Here is a 12,412-nt window from a genome sequence, read left to right on the forward strand (position 1 = left end):
AACACTCTTCTTCCGTTGCAACGGGCTACGTGGATGGCTCTGTTAGATGAAAATTCAGCGTTCATCGGATGGTTGTGGTTCCTACTGTAGTGGTTCTTTAGATTTTGGCGACACAAGATTACACTCCATTTTTCAACTTAAAATATTTTTTAAAATTAATTGTTTTTTACCTTTTGAGTTTGTTTTCAGTCTTAAAAGTATATAAAATATTTTTATTAAATATGACATATATTTTGTTAATTTAATTTATTTTTATATTTTTATATTTAATAAATATTTATTTAGGATAAAATGGATACAACATTTATCCTAAATTATTTATTTTAATCCCTTGATTTTTCTAAAATTATTTTGAGATAAAATGAGTACAAAATTTAATCCAAATTATTATTTATTTTGTCATTACCTTTAATTAATTAAGATTTAATTATCAAAATAATTAATCTAATTAATTATTTAATCATGTTTTTTAGACTTGGTTTTAATTATTTTAATTTTATTTATTTAAAATAATATTTTTTTAAAATTTATAAATTGTGTATATAAATTATAGTGTTTAAAGAGAAGATTTTAAAATGATTAGAATTAAATTTAATTTTTTACTTTAAATATTTGGTGAAAATCAGCATCATATAATTTAAAATAAAAAGTCAAAGATTTTAAGTAAAAAGTGAATAAAAAAATAATATTTTAATAAAATTGTAGATTATAGTAATATAAGTCAAATTAAGATATTACCAAAAGTAAATAAAGAAAAAATATAATATAATAATTTAAGATGAAAGATGTTTAAATACTTGAATATTACCTAATAATAAATTTTTTAATATAAATATTTTGATATGAAAAAATTCAAACTTTTATAAAATAATAAAAATAGCCTCTTAGTTAAATTAACTAATTTTATCCAAAGCATAATAAATACTAGGATATTACAATTTCTACTATTCAACATTGTACCATCTATCATACATTGCAAACTTCACTCTCTAAATGGAGCTCCCATTGCCAACAATTTTTTTCTATTGTGCTTTCTCTAGTTTTCTTTTCATGGTACTGAAATATTGCAAGAAACTCATATCAGAAACTCAAAAACTCCCCCCACATCCATGGAAGCTTCCTCTAATAGGAAACTTGCATCAATTGGCCGGCTCATTGCCTCACCATTCACTGAGTAATTTAGCTCAAAAATACGGTCCCGTGATGCATTTACAGCTTGGAGAGGTATCTACTTTGGTTATTTCTTCAAGTGAGGCAGCAAAAGAGATTATGAAGACCCATGATGTAACCTTTGCAGACCGACCAAAGCTTCTTAGCCCAGAAATCTTAACATATGGTTGCACCGATATTGCCTTTGCTCCTTACGGTGAATATTGGAGGCAGTTACGCAAGATTTGCACGTTGGAGCTTTTGAGCACAAGGAGAGTTCAATCTTTTAGATCTGTTCGAGAGGAAGGGGTGTATGATCTTGTGGATTACATCCGTTCTTCACAAGGCCTTTTTCCCATTAATCTCACCAAGAAAATATTTTCTTTAACCAATGATGTAGTTTGCAAGACTGCTTTAGGAATGAAATTTAATGATCAAGAAAAACTCTTGTTGGCCCTTCAAGAGGCCACTGAGCTAGTAGGAGGGTTTGCTTTACCCGATATGTTCCCATCTCTTAAGTTCCTTCATTCCATTAATGGAGTGAAGCCCACATTGATGAAAGCACATCAAAGTGTTGATAGAATCTTGCATGATATTGTTGTTCATCATCAACTGAAAAGGGAAACAACTAAGGAACATAAAGACGCGGGTGTTGATCAAGAGGATCTTGTTGATGTTCTTTTGCGTCTTCAGAATAGTGGAGATCTCTCGTTTCCCATCACAGTCAACAACATTAAAGCTGTACTTCAGGTATGTATATTCAGATATTACACATGTAAGAGTTGTATTGAGTTTATATCAAGAATTTATTTTATTATTTACTAAATATTTGTGTATTCAAATATCTTAAAACTTATAACAGACATTTTCCACTAGGTTCGATTCTTTTCAGTTACATTTTTTCAATTTAAATTTGTTTCTTACATTAAATTCAAGGCACTCGTATATATATTTTTACATTATATTTAAATCCTCTTACTCTAAATTGTAACTTTGTGTTCTTGAGTATTTAAGATGAAACTTAAAATAAGAGCTGGTTGGGTTTGTATTTATTGAAATAAATTTGATTTATTTAATAAAATATTTAATGAAGGTGATTTTGAGGATGTAAATATTTTTTTAATAAAAAAATATAAAAAATAATAATATATAATAATAAAATATATAGTATTTTAATATTTTGATTAATAATGAATTGAATAGTGATGATAGATGATAGAATACATGTTGGATTATAATTAAATATATAAAAAAATATAACAAGCTCTAAATAAAGTCATATCATTAATTATTGAATTTGTTGTCCACTAGGATATTTTTATTGCAGGAACAGAAACTTCATCATCCACTGTGGAATGGGCAATGACTGAATTGATGAGAAACCCTAGGGTAATGATGAAGACACAAGTTGAGGTGAGGAAACTTATGAAAGGAAAATCCAAAATCAACGAAAGTAATATTGAAGAACTTAGTTACCTAAAAGCTGTTATCAAGGAGACACTAAGATTGCACCCACCCATACCACTTCTACTTCCTAGAGAAGCTAGGGAAAATGTTAAGATTTTTGGCTATGACATACCTAAGAAGACTAGAGTAATAGTTAACTCATGGGCGATCATGAGAGACCCAGATCACTGGAAGGATCCGGAAGAGTTTAAGCCAGAGAGGTTTGAGTCTAATGAATCTTATGGAGATATGAAGGGGACAGATTTTAGGTACATACCATTTGGGGCAGGTAGAAGGATGTGTCCTGGTTTGACATTTGGTAACGCTAGTGTGGAATTGCCGCTTGCTGCATTGCTTTATCATTTTGATTGGAGTCTAGCTGATGGGTTCAAACCTGAAGATATCAATATGGAAGAAACCTTTGGAGCATCTGCCAGAAAAAAAGAGAATCTCTCCTTGATTGCTCAATCTTTTCTTCCTTAGTTCATGGCTAACATTGTGTTGGATTTAATATGTGTTAATGAATTCAATAAAACAGTATCTGAGTATTATCCCAATGAAAGAGATGTATCAGCTTAACTAAAGGAATCTATTCAAATAAAGTATAAGGGTTTCAATTCAATATGTATGGAAGTGCAGAACATGGTATTTATTATTTTAGGATGCACAAATATGTTTTAAGTCTTCTAGAATTCAATAATATGGAAACATTTAAGTTTTGATACCCAAAATTTCAATATCAAATACAAAATCTCCACAAATCCAAAATTTGAAATTCCATTCCTAGGTGTGAATGTGAGTCTAAGCATTTATTGTTATAAAATTGAAAGTTATTGGTCTTTATCGTCTTTTATGCAATTAGGACTTATTTAATCATTAATGGGTTTACGTTTGTATGTATAAGGAGTTTAGGGTTTCTAGGTTAATTTACTCCTTTAAAAGGGTTGTTTGCAAAGGTTGATATATAATACTTAAGACTATATGTTCTTTCTTTTTTTACTTATTTACCTTTCTTCATCATTGTTCTTATAAAATTCGATAATCAAAACAAACATTTAGTATCAGAGTCTATCTGAAGAACATGTCGTCAAAATCAACTAGAGATGCGACGGCAATAAAGATCGGAAGAGAATGGAACGTGATACTCTCATATCCATTACTTACAAAGAGTAACTACTTGGTGTGGGCTTTGAAGATGCGGGTAAACTTACAAGCACAAGAAGTGGGGAAGACGTGATATTCAACGAGGTCAACAAACGGAAGGATAAAATGGTTTTTGCCGCCATCTATCAAGCGCTCCTTGAGGATCCTTCTCTTTGTGACCGAGAAGGATTCCGCCAAGCAAGTGTGGGAGACCCTAAAGACGATGTTGGATTGGAGAGAGTCTAGGAGGAAAATGTGAAAACCTTGAAGACACACTTCGAAGAGATTCACGTGAAGAATGGGGAGTTAGTGGATAAAAATGTGTTTCCCGAAGATGAGGAGACAAACCTTGAAGAGTTGGTGCAAGAATCGTCCACGGAAGAACTAGAGGTCGTGTTGCTCAATGAAGAGAAAGTCATGAAGAACTTCCTCGTAAGTGGCGATGAGTATAATCACACCGACGTGTGAAACCTTGACAATGGAGCAAACAACCATATGACAAGTCATTGAGAGAAGTTCAATGAGCTCGATGAGAAGATCACCAGAAATGTGAAGTTCGAGGATGGAAGTAAGGCGCAAATGTTTCTTGATCCAACTTGTGGGAAAATCTTTGTGAGTAGAGATGTTGTGTTCAAAGATCAAGAGAAGTGGGAGTGGTGCAACGACAACAACGAGCTCGTACAAAATTTCATGAAGTTCGGAATCCTATGATATGTTTATGAGGATGCACCATTATTAGAGTTGGATCATGATGAATTGTTGTTGCTCACCACCGACGAGACAAAAACAATTCATCACGATCCATCTCTACCAGTGGTGCCTCCACATAGACATCTCATAAGATTCTGAACTTCACTAAATTTTGTACGAGCTCGTTATAACCATTGCTCAACTTGGTATCAGAGCAAGTGGTGAAATGACAACAACAAACTTGTACAAATTTCCGTGGAATTAGGAATCATACGCGATGTCTATGTAGAGGCGCCACTAATAAAGATGGATCGTGTTGAATTGTTGTTCCTCACCACCGATGAGCAAACAACATATCACGAGGCGGCAACCGAAGACCTGTGATATAAGTCCATAAAGAAAGAGCTCGAATCCATAAGGAAAAATAAGATATGGGAGCTCATCGACTAACCACTGGTCACAAGACCATCGAGTTAAAGTGGGTTTTCAAGTTGAAAAGAGACATTAAAGGAAAATTCCTCAAACAAAAATTGAGATTGGCAGCGAAAGACTACGTATAGAAGCAAGATGTTGACTTTGAGGAGACCTTTGCACCGGTGGAGAAACTTGACACAGTCAGACTAATTATTGTCATTGCAGATTAGTGTGGATGAGAGATCTACCAATTGCATGTTAAACCAACATTTATTAATGATGACATCGAAGAAGAAGTCTACGTCGCTCAACCTGAAGGCTTCATCATTAAAAATAAAGAGCACAAGGTGTACAAGTATACAAGACTCACTACAGACTTCGTCAAGCACCAAGGGCGTGGAACACTTGCCTCAACAAGAGAATGATGAGTCTTGGCTTCGTGAAATTTTCTCAAGAGCAAGCTGTGTACACAAGAAATCATAGAAAAGAAGTACTCATCGTTGGCATATATATCAACGACTTGGTCGTGATAGGATAAAGTATCAAGGGCGTTGAGGAGTTCAAAAAGTAGACGATGAATGAGTTCGAGATGAGTGATCTTGGGCTATTGTCGTACTACCTTGGTATTGAAGTGGACTAGAAGAAAGATAGCATCGAGATCAAGTGGGAAACTTATGCGAAGAGGGAGTTGAAACAGTTCACAATGGAGGATTGCAACCTAAGAAAGTATCTGATGGAAGAAAAGTTGTAGCTTGGAAAGGATTTGGAAGGAATCTTAGTGGATCCGAAGGAGTATATGTGTATCATCGGGTGTCTTAGGTACTTGACGCACACTTGACCCGATATCTCTTATGTACTAGGCATAATGAGTAGATCCATGGAGCAACCTACCACTCTACACCAACAGGCAGTAAAGCATATTCTTCGTTACGTGAAGGGAACAATGAGCTATGAGATTTAGTTAAGAAAAGGATGAGAAGTTAAAGAACTCGTTCTTTGCAGGTGTCATAGATGATAGAAAAAATACCAGAGGGATGGTGTTTTATCTCAACGGGAATTTGATCACCTAGCAATCTCAAAAGTATCGAACTATTGCTTTATCTTCATGTGAGGCAGAGTTTATGGCAGCTACTGTAGCGTCCTGTCACGGACTTTGGCTGAGAAACTTGTTGAGCGAGGTGCTTGGATACGAGCCGAGGCCGGTAACCCTCTATGCCGACAATAAGTCTGCATTAGTATTAATAAAAAACCCGGTGTTTCATGGCCACATCGACACTCGATTCCACTTCATCCGTGAATGTATAGAGAACTTATATATCAACATAGAGTTCGTAAGCACTAGAGAGAAACGTTCGGACATTCTCTCCAAGGTGCTAGAATGAGTCAAATTCATGAAGATGTGAGAGCTGCTCGGTGTGAAGAATCTCGAACCAAATCAAGCTTATGGAGGGGATTGTGAGTTTAAGCATTTGATTGTCAACAAATTTAAAGTTATTGGTCTTTATTGTCTTTTATGCAATTAGGACTTATTTAATTACAAATGAGTTTGGGCTTGTATGTATAAGTAGTTTATGGTATATAAGATAGTATACTTATTTAAAAGGGTTGTTTGCAAATTTTGATATACAACATTTAAGACTCTTAAAACATTTCTTCTTCTACATAATATCATTGTTTTTCTTAGTTTTTTCTTATTTTCCTTTCTTCATCATTGTTCATAGACATCCTTGAAAATCTCACACAACCTATGAGTTTTTTACATCATCTTCTACCTCCAATTTGTTTCAATTCCAATCGAAATTCCCAAAAATTTGATTTTCTAAATTGCTATCTTCTTTGTTTCTCATCCATTTGGTATGATATTTTTAATTTGTTCTAGCTCAAAACATTTACAAGTTTTCGAACGATAAGAATTTATCTCCAAAAAACTGATGGAAGAATAACTACATTTTAGTCCCTAAATTCTTTCGAATTTTGAAATTAAGTCAATGTGTTAAACATATCCATTTATAACTATTTTTGAGCAATTTTGGCTAGAAATTCTAAACAAATTGATTTATTAAAAACATATGGTTTTCCATATACATGAAATTAAGAAATTATTTGAACTATCCAATTATGTTTTAATCATATTTAGCTTGATTTCAAGTAAAGTTAGGGTTACTTAATCATTTCATTATCAATTTGAAATGCATGCTTGTTATAACTTTTTCAGTAAACGCATTTAAAAATATTTCGGAGAATTGTTCTTTTACATATAGAAAACATATACCGGATATATTTTGATTGCAGTACTAAGTAGGTCCACCTTTAGTAGCCCGATTGAACGACACTATAGGCCGAGAAAAAGTTCACAACTTATAGAATTTCAGGCTTACAAATTAACTACATTTAAAGAATAACCACACCTTCTCCAACCCTAATTGTTTTTCATGGGCTATAAACCTTAAGCCTCAATGATCGTGGATGGAGACTTGAAGAAAGAGCCCATTACGTGTGCTTCCATGTCAAATAGGCTTCAAAGTCAAATGAACTTTCTTTAGTTATCAAAACACTTTTAAATCTTCATCTATTTTCACCATCATAAAAATTTGACTCATTTACAGTATGTAAGAATGTGAAACATTTTTCCAAGATTCATTCGAGAATAATTAGACGTGTCAGGTGCTACTAGAGAAAACCATCTCTCCAAGTGCTACTAAAATATTAGAATATGTGATATTTCATGTTTTATGAAGGCATAGAGCCTTTTCTAGTGCTACTAGATGGTAAACAATAAAACTCATTATTGGTATCAACAACAAAAGTTAACCACAATAGTTATAACGATCAATGAAGATCATATTATAACCAATCAGTGTTTCCCTATACTGATTAGAAATCAAGATATTACCGAGCGAAAAACTGCTCGATATTGAGGTTTTTTTTACTAGTGTCTTAGACATCTTTGTTGGCCTTTTGGGTCCAGCCCAATTAGGCATTTAATTAAAAAAAGAAAACCCTAAGAATGCTGGTCATTATATCATTCTAGAGTGAGATAACATTTTGTTAAGAAGAAAAGAAACAAAGAAGAAGAAACAGAGGAAGAAGAAGAGAAGGAGGTAGTAGAGATCTCCTTACCTTTATCACCTTCAGGTTCCAATTTCTTGTTGTCTTATATCTAGACTAGCTTGAGTCAAAATAAAATTGGTTTTCTCTCTTTGTATACCTCAACTTTGGGTTTAAAGTTGAGAAGAACATTTGTATTAGTTTCTTGTTTATAGTGAAATTTTCTAGTTGGCCCGGTAGTTTTTTACCCTCCAGGTGGAGAGGGTTTTCCACGTAAATCTGATGTTGTTTTGTTGTGTGCTTGATCTCCTATTTTAGATTTGGATAACCTTTTCACTTACTCATTTCACATCGATTGATTACAGTATAAAAGTATTCTTCGTTTCAAAATTCCCAACGAGTGGTATCAGAGTTGTTAGGTTTAGTTTTGAAGAGTGTTTTTGTAAGTTGAGATGGAAGTCAATAGCACAATGATCAGGTTGACAAATAATAACTGACAGATTTGGAAATCTAAAATGGAGGATATCCATTACAATAAAGACTTGTATGAACCGGTTGAAGGAGGTAGTACGAAGTTAAAAGATATGTCTAACGGTGATTGGATAAAATTGAACCGGAAAGCAGTCGGCACAATCAGACAGTGGCTTGACGATAGCTTGTACCACCATGTAGCAAGTGAGAAGAGTGCATATGAGTTGTGGAAGAAGTTGGAGTCATTGTTTGAGCAAAAAATAGTAGGTAATAAAGTGTTTTTTGATTCGAAAGTTAGTAAATCTGAAATTCAGAGAAGGTACAAGTATTGTTGAGCATTTAAATGAGTTTCAAAGCTTGATTAATCAATTGTCATTGGTGGAGATGACCTTAGAAGATGAGTTGTAAGCCTTATTGCTCTCGGGATCATTGCTCGACAGTTGGAAGACATTGGTTTGTGACAGTTAGTAATGCAGCTCCGAATAGTGTTCTTACTATGATTATAATTACTAGCAGCTTGTTCAATGAGGAGACAAGAAGAAAGTCAACTAATACAAATAGTGCACAGGCCCTGGTCATAGAGAATAGGGGAAGAGTTGAATACCGACAACAATTAAGAGGCCATAGCAAGTCCAGAGGAAGATCAAAATCTAAGGAAAGACAATGTTATCACTGTGGTAAAGAAGGTCACATGAAGAAAAATTGTAGAGCCTGAAAAAGACTACAGAATGAAGACAAAAATTTTGGTGAGGAAGTTTCACATCCCCTCAACCAAAGATGAGGTTTTGGATCTATGCGACTACTACCCATTTGGTAAACAACATAGAGTCTCATTTAGTCAAACATCAGAAAGGAAACATAATGTGCTAGACTTGGTTTATTCAGATGTGTGTGGTCCTTTGAGGAGCAATCATTTGGTGGCAATCGATACTTTCTAACATTTATTGATGATGCATTTAGAAAGGTGTAGGTTTATTTTATGAGAATAGAATACCAGATATTTAATTACTTTCAAGAGTTCCATGTCATGGTAGAAAGAGAGACAGACAATAATCTGAAATGTCTTCACTCTAATAACGGGGGAGAGTATACCTCTAAGGAGTTTAAAGCATATTGTGTAAAATATGGAATTCGACATGAGAAAACAGTGCCTGGAACTCCACAACACAATAGTGTGGCTGAGAGAATGAATCACACCATTGTAGATAAGGTGAGATGCATGCTGAAGATGACAAAGTTGAAAAAACAGTTTTGGGCAGAAGTAGTTCGCACAACTTGCTATCTCATAAATATGTCACCCTCTATTTCTTTGAAGTTTGAAAAATACTAGAAAAAGTATGTTCTAAGAAAAATATTTCATACTCGCATCTAAGGGTATTTGGATGCAAAACATATGTGCATATTCCAAAGGAACAAAGATCCAAGTTGGATGATAAAGCAATTCCTTGTATTTTCCTTGGATATGAAAATGAGGAATTTGGGTATAAATTATGGGACCCAGAAAAGAAGAGAATTGTTAGATGCAGAGATGTTGTGCTCTTCGAGGTAGGGGTGTTCATCGGTTCGGTTTTCGGGTTCTTCGAATTTTTATTTTTTTTAAGCAAATTCGAAAACCGAACCGATTTGAATAAATTCGAAGTCGGTTTATTCGAATTCGGTAAATTCGAATTCGGTCGGATATTCGGTTTAAACCAAATATAGAACATCACCTACCCATAAGATAATTTTTTTTAAAAAGAGTTAACAAAATAAATAAGTTGTTAAAAAAATATTATCTACTTAAATTATAAAAAAATATAAATCACGCAAACTTAGATTAACGCTAATGTATATTCGACAATTAAACGACGAAAGTAAAATAGTGTCGTCGACGACAATATATGGCAGTTGAGACGTGTTGACAACTAGAGAAATGGGAAAATGAATTAGGGATTATGTATTTAATGTAGGGATCTAGTAGGAGGTCCATGATAATTTAATATAAATATGTAATAAGTTATATAATATATAATAAAAATGAATTCGGTTTCTGGTTTGGTTTTCGAGTTGAAACCTAAACTCGATAACCAAACCGAAAACCGTATTTGAATTCGAATCGGTTTAAAATTCGATTCGAAAACCGAAAATATATTTCGAATTCGGTTTATTCGAATTCGGTGAATTCAAATTCGGTCGGATATTCGGTTCAGACCAAATATTGAACACCCCTACTTCGAGGGTCAGAATGAGATAAATCTGGAAAACAACGAGAACTCGGAGAAAGTTGATGAGTCCATAGAAATCATACCAATTCCTTCACATGTATAGTCAACAATAAAAAATAAAGATGAACATAATGAAGAAGCTACTGAGGAAACCTTTAACATGAATGGTAGTAATGATGATGAAATTGTTTATGATGTTTCTAAACAGGGGAGCAACATCATCAAGAGGAGATAACTCCCAGTAAGAAGGTCTGAAAGAGAGCACAAACCTTCTAAAAGATACCTTCTTCGAAGTATATTCTATTGACAGAAGAAGGAGAAGTTTTCAGGAGGCACAAATTCATAAAGATAAAGCTAAGTGGCAAAATGCAATGAATGACGAGATGAAGCCATTGCAAGAAATGAGCACATATGAGTTGGTGGAGCTTCCTAAGGGTCGTAAGGCATTGAGAAATAAATGGATGTTCCAGCTAAAGAGAGATGAAAATGGAGAAATTATGAAGTACAAAGATCGAATGGATGTAAAGGGTTTTGGACAGAAACAGGGCATCGACTTTGAGGAGATTTTCTCACCAATGGTAATAATCACTTCCATCGTATAGTGTTAGGTCTAGTAGCTAACTTAAACCTTGAGCTTGAGAAATTTATGTAAAAACTGCATTTTTTCATGGTAACTTGGAAGAAGAGATCTATATGGTGCAACTAGAGGGATTTTTTTTTTTTGGGAAAAACGACTTAGCGTCATTTCATTAAAAATTCCCAAAAACGGGAAAAAAAAACCACGAGTTTAAGAGATCATTCTAGACAGGCCTAGAATGATTTTGAAGTCGTAACATTCTGAATAAAAGCTAAAAAGCTAAAAACGTAAATGAATTATTTGTTTACAATGCTTTCAATTCTAGTGAGTTTAAAAAACGGTAAATTCCAGTTCCTGCAGATATTCCAGTTCTGCTCCGTGCTTGGAATTCTTCTCCACGTTCCCGCGAGGGCGCTGCAATCCGATACAATATCTTTCCATAACTCGTCAATGCTCCTGCGGGTTTTGTCATATACCCTTGCATTCCGTTCTTGCCAAATGTTATACACCACTGTTCCAAAGCCACACTTGAACACGCTTGTTGCAAATCTATTTCCCTTGGCTTTGAGTATTGCTGCTTCTTTGATTTCATTCCATTCTCTCGGGAAACTGGTCAGCTCCAGGCTTTTATAGAATCTGTCCCAAAGCTCCGAAGCAATACAGCAGCTCCCGAATAGGTGATCTATGGTTTCTTCATTTCCTATGCATAGAAGACAGCTCGCGTCCGGGATGCTCATATACTTACTGATACGATCACGAGTGCTGAGTCTTTCCCAGAAGGCGAGCCATAGAATGAACTGGTGTCGAGGGATAATCTTCGTTGACCATACAAGAGGAGCCCATTCTACTTTCTGCGCTTTTTCCCGGATTACCTCCCATATTTTCTTCAATACCAGCTTCCCATTGTCCTCAGCTTTCCATTCATGAATATCCGGTCTGTCGTGTAGTTGTATGTTACTTATATGATAAAGTATCCTCTTTCCTTCTGGAATTCTTCTCAAGAGCAAATTCCAATTCCCGTCTTTGATGTCTCTGATTTTCGCTTTTGTGCAGTCCCTTCTGATACGAGTATTTTGAAACTCCTCCTTGTCGATGATAGGCTGGTTTTTAAACCAAGGGTCATGCCAGAATAGAGTGCCTTTCCCGTCCCCTAGTCGGATGTCATAAAGATCTGCAATATCGCTTCTTAGTTTAAGAATCTTTTTTAGAGACCAGCTCATACCTTCGTGAATTTTGCAGGTCCAGATGTTGGTTTCGTGTTTCATAAACC

The 12,412-nt window shown here is 34.5% G+C and overlaps 1 protein-coding gene across 1 annotated transcript; it reads left to right on the plus strand.

The window, feature by feature from the left end:
* The first annotated feature begins 993 nt into the window (after nt 1-993).
* LOC124909729 (premnaspirodiene oxygenase-like) lies at nt 994-3,078 on the plus strand. The gene is made up of 2 exons (XM_047450378.1): nt 994-1,899; nt 2,461-3,078. Exons 1-2 carry the CDS (start codon nt 994-996, stop codon nt 3,076-3,078), a joined length of 1,524 nt encoding a protein of 507 aa, XP_047306334.1.
* Nucleotides 3,079-12,412: the final 9,334 nt, after the last annotated feature.

Source organism: Impatiens glandulifera, chromosome 7 (assembly GCF_907164915.1).
Source record: "Impatiens glandulifera chromosome 7, dImpGla2.1, whole genome shotgun sequence".
Taxonomy (NCBI): domain Eukaryota; kingdom Viridiplantae; phylum Streptophyta; class Magnoliopsida; order Ericales; family Balsaminaceae; genus Impatiens; species Impatiens glandulifera.

What these genes read in the sequence shown, in the direction of transcription:
- LOC124909729 (XM_047450378.1), top strand. Translation starts at nt 994, where the DNA reads ATGGAGCTCCCATTGCCAACAATTTTTTTCTATTGTGCTTTCTCTAGT. An exon ending in ACATTAAAGCTGTACTTCAG is followed by an intron (nt 1,900 to 2,460) that starts GTATGTATATTC and finishes GTTGTCCACTAG; the next exon opens with GATATTTTTATTGCAGGAAC.